The sequence below is a fragment of the Asparagus officinalis genome, chromosome 5 (assembly GCF_001876935.1).
Source record: "Asparagus officinalis chromosome 5, Aspof.V1, whole genome shotgun sequence".
NCBI classification, from domain to species: domain Eukaryota; kingdom Viridiplantae; phylum Streptophyta; class Magnoliopsida; order Asparagales; family Asparagaceae; genus Asparagus; species Asparagus officinalis.
The window spans coordinates 8,006,771-8,011,882 of NC_033798.1; the positions used below are offsets into that span (position 1 = coordinate 8,006,771).

The 5,112-nt window shown below is 34.7% G+C and overlaps 1 protein-coding gene across 1 annotated transcript in view; it reads left to right on the top strand.

Annotated features, from left to right (window-relative positions):
- The window catches only part of LOC109843760, a 5,770-nt gene extending 2,791 nt beyond the window's left edge, over nt 1-2,979 (top strand). The window contains exons 3-4 of the mRNA XM_020412717.1: nt 1,919-2,108; nt 2,534-2,979. Coding sequence (XP_020268306.1) covers nt 1,919-2,108; nt 2,534-2,754 — 411 coding nt within the window. The 3' untranslated portion in view covers nt 2,755-2,979. The remainder of the gene's footprint in view (nt 1-1,918; nt 2,109-2,533) is intronic.

Genomic DNA, 5,112 nt, shown 5'->3' on the forward strand with positions numbered 1-5,112 from the left:
AACAGAATGACAAACAATGCATTTCATAGTCTCTTCCTTGAATGTATTTCTTAATTTATAGCATATACTTCTTCTTTTTCTGTGATTTGGAAGACGGGAAAGGAACAAGAAAACAAAGACGGGAAATTCCTGGAACTAGAGATGTTATTCTCAGGGATGTTTATTTGTTCCCCTGTCAGACACCTTCCATGGTTGAATTCAAGAACTGTTCATGCTAAGGTGACATTAAAATATTATATATTTATTATGTCTGTGAGCCATCGCTCAAATCTATATGTGCTTATAAAATTGTTCATCTACGGAATAATATTAACTGTTGCAGTTGTGTTGGACATCTTAACTGCCACCATCTACTGTCAAATATGAACTCTCTATACGCTAAAGTAACATAAATTTAGTATATATTATCTGTCTGTGAGCTATTGCTCAAATTTGTATATGCATAAGAAAATTGTCAGCTAAGGTGAAATATTAACTATCCTAATTGTTCCTAATTGATAGTTATGACAAAGTAACTGTAGACAGTAGACAGCCATTTGAATTTGAATTACATAGTGAAATAGCATGTATAGTCTATCTGCTACTGAAATTGTAGGGTATTTTCAATATTAGTCCCTTAAATCTTTCTTATTTTGAATTAGTCCCTCAAATCATTGGAATTGCTATTAGGTCCCCCAAATCTTAAGTTATTTCCAGAATTATTCCCTCAAATCATTAAAATTGCTGTTAGGTTCCCAAATTCTCGTAAGTTGATTCAAATTAATCCCTCTAATTGCTACTTCTACTCTTCATTGGAGGGACTAATTTCAAAGTAACTTAAGAAATTGGGGACCTAATCAAGAATTCAGTGATTTGAGCGACTAATCAAAATAACTTAAGAATTAGGAAACTTTATTTCAATTTCAATTGTTTGAGGGGCTAGTTTTAGAATATGAAAGATTCAAGGGACTAATGTTCAAAAACTCCATAATTATAACGTTGTGAACTTAAGAAGATTATTCATCATTGCCGTGAAATAGTGTTGCATTGAGTTGTTCCTTTGTGGGTAAGCTCAATAAGTTAAATCAGCTTCTTCAAAAATTGCCTCCAGGGCTAATAAGTTCAAGTTAAAGACACGAATCATGGTTCTAATTAATTTCTTTTTTTACCAACTTGTCTATAAGAAAAACATAAATTTTGAGAATTTAACATGATCTGGCACTCTGTGTGTGTAAACATGAGCTTGCAAATGTCTCATTGTGTTTGTATCAGAGTTGAATGTTGCCACAATTTCAAAAATGGTAAGGGCTCATTTGTTTATCTCCTAGTAACTGCTACTTTGTTTACTATCAAAAGTATTTGAATCACAGGATTGCACTTTGCAAATTCTTCAAGATATATGCATTGTAATTTATAAGTTTGAGAGCTGGTTAGTCTTAGGCTGCTGCTGTTTTTATAAATGTTGAAGAAAAAAAAATAATGGTAAACACAGACCACCATGAGCTATTAATCTGTTAGGGGGTTGCGCACAAAAATACCATCAGCTATTTTTATTAGAGAAAGATACCACAAATTTCAAATCGCACGCAGAAAAATACTACAAACTAGCACAAACCTGTACATGGATCAAATACCATGAACTTTTAATTATACTTCACAAATTATACCATGAATTTACTAATAAACTCCCCAGTCTACAATGAACTTTACATTGCCATGGACTTTCAGGTATTATCATAAGACTACCGTGTAGCTTCTGATGCTAGGGAAACTTTTCTGTAGATATTTTCTGTAAAAAAAATAAAAAAATAGTTTACGGGAGTTTTGTACAAAACAACTATCAGTTCATGATAGTTTTGTGAAATTAACCTTTTTTAACTCACATATTGCAATTACCATCTATAGAAAAAAAAATTCGGCTGATTCATATTACTTGCAGCCGCTTACGGAGCTTCCAGATAAGAAGTGCCAACGATGTGGTTTGTATGAAGCAGACGTTATGAAACCTGACGATACATTTGATGAATGGGAGTTTTGTTCATCTGATTTTGTTGATGGAAGATACTTACGGTTTAAGGAGAAAGAGTTCAATGCTACATTTTTATGTCCTGATTGCACTGCTTCTGCTGGTTAGTTTGTCATTTATAAGTTAATTTCACAAAACCCCGTGAACTTTGTGGTGTTTTGGACAAACTCTCCTAAATGTTATAAAATCAGAGAAAAGTCCCCAACCCGCTTAAGTGTCATAACTGACGACAGTGAGTTTAAGTTATTACATATTTTTTTCAGTTTAAGTTTTTTGGGTTGTGGTACATAAATAGTAATGGTGGTAGTTTAGGCTTTGTTACCCTTCATGTTGATGCCATTTATAAAAATTTCCAATAGCTTAGAGGGAATTGTATAATTTCGAAAGTTTGGATGGGTTTTTTCTGATTTATAAAGCTTGACAGGGTTTTGTGCAGAACACCCTAAAGTTCAGAGGGGCTGTTTGAGATTTAACCATTTTAAATAGGATTACCATTTTGAAGTATATTGGAATTTCTTGTGAATTCAGGTTCAGATCAAACATTTGCCCCCACCAAAGAGCCCACGAGTCTAAATGTGATTACAATAGTGTTAATCTCGGTGCTGGCTTCTATGGTAGCGGCTTCTCTAGCTTATGTTGCCTACAAATACTGGCAGAAGAGGAAAAGGGAGCAAGATCAAGCGCGATTCTTAAAGCTTTTCGAAGAGGGTGATGATATTGAAGATGAACTGGGTCTTGAACATCTGTGATATAGAAACTTAGGTAAAGCATGTTTGTATAGATTATGTCCAATTTTTTTTTTTTTTTTTGAGTGTACAAATCCAGGTTACACGTAAAAAAGCTGTGTTTTGGAGTTCGATTTGGTTCCTAGCGTTATATTCAACGGGAAAGAGAGAGAGTTAAGCTGCATCGATCTCCTTTTTGTAATAGTCTACTTTATTTTAAGTGAAGTGTTCACAAATTTCTTTTTTAAACACTAGTATAATGCATGTGCATTGCACGTGGACATATTGATTTTTTTTCTTTTGAATTTTCATAATAAAATTTTATTTTATATAGCCAAAAAACATCAATTGGTTACGAATTTGCTCAAGACCAAAAAGATAGAATTTTTGTGAATATATATGGTAAATGTAAAATATAATTTATATTCTTTTAAAAAAATTACCCTTAATATTTAAACATGTATAGAAGATCAAGAATTAAAATGAACTCTAGTTTAGACATTGATTCATTACAACTCTTCCACATAATTAGTGAAATATCTACCAGTGTAAGTTCCTAATGAGTGGGATGAAGTATTCTATTCTCGAACTAAAAAATTCGATGCAACTGCGTTAGTTGCTAATTCCTTCACAGTTACACTCAACGTATAGACATTTTAAAATTACACAACTGAAATAAATAAAGGAGGAATAAGAAGAATTATGGAGAATATGTTTCATTACAACATCTCATCAAATTGATGTGAGTTTTGTAGTTCATCTCATTTTAGTTAATCTCATTTTAGTTAATGGTTCATCTTTTAATTTTTCCATATATATTCACAGAGAATCACAAATTCTATCTTTTAGGTTCAAAATTTGTCACTGATACCATAACCTTCGCGTATTGTATGTCCAACTTCATTCTAAATGATGACTCTTAGTCTCATGGGCTCGTCATCCTCTCTCATGATAAAGATCATTGTTAAGACCAATACGTAGTTCCATGAAGTATTCATCTTGACATGGCGAGAGATATTACTATTTTTCTAGGAAATTAATGATGACAAAAAAATTAAGAAAATGGTAACAAAGACATTAATAAGGTATCTAGAACATAGTATAAGGACATAAATGCCAATCTTTAATGTTTAAGTTAGGATATGTTATGACATCAATTAACCGAAGTGTTAATTCATTCTTGGAGTCGACACGTGTCCCATGTCAGCATTAATCAATCACACTAGTTCACCCTCACCACGAGCGACTCAGGTAGCCTGGACGCTCCACTCCTCCTGGGCTAGGCCGAGTCAAGACTAGCTCTCACTCGACCTCATTAATCGAGTCGACCACCCTCATTCACTCAGAGCTGAGTCGACATCTTGCGTGGCCGACTCAAGAGGCGAACTTGTCGACCTATTCTTCATGTTGAGCCCTCAAGACTTCACACTCGGCCCGCTATATCAGTCGCCAACTTGTGTAGCCGACTAAAAAGGCAGTGTTTGTCAGCCTTCAGCCAAACGACTAGAGAGGCGTTGTATCCTCGAATCCCCTGACGACAACCAATCACCATCACATTAAATGCATGGTTAAAAATCATCATTGCTCCAGCCCTAAAAGTCTTCATGACTCATCAAGCTACGTCAGCACAATTTGCGGGAAAACTTTGCAAAAAAAACTGAGAAATAAATTTGTATTAATCTCTCTAACTGACTTAGGAAAAGAATGAATACAATCTCTCAAAGTAATCTCTCTCTAACTGACTTATAAAAAGAAATTACAATTTTCTTATCGGTTCCTGATTTATAAAAGAGAGAAGAATCGACGAGGATCCTTCCCTTTGTTTAATACTGGATTCTTCTTGGTGGCAATGAGAGTTTGATTCTTGTATCCCGTTGACGATCCGAACACTTAGCTTCATGGAACTTTGTCTTCTCCTCTTGACTTAACGTCTGGGGAGAACTTGCAAAGCAAGTTTGGGAATTCTAAACGAGTTTAGAACTCTACGAGAGAGTTAATTTCAAAAAGGAATTTCAATCCTTTTTAACCGAAATAAGCCAATGGCTTTCCCCTCTAAGGCAATAGCCGATCTCAAAGGTATTCAACCAAAGATGGTTCAAAAAGCCAAGCCAAATGATCTCAAAAGCTCTAACCAAAAGCTCCAACCCAAGGTGATCCAAAAAAAAAAAATTGTATTCAGCTAAATTCTCAGCTATTTATAGAGTTTAAAGGGTGTAACTGATCCCTTAATTTGCTCCATAATGGGGGCTTAATCGCCCTATTAAGTGGGTAACCGTTCAAGTAATTTGAAATGGTCAAACGCGATGTCCGCGTTCTAGTTTCAATACGCGGGGGTGGACCCTTGCGTTTGGCTTTTGAAACGCGGGAGTAAGCCCCGCGTTT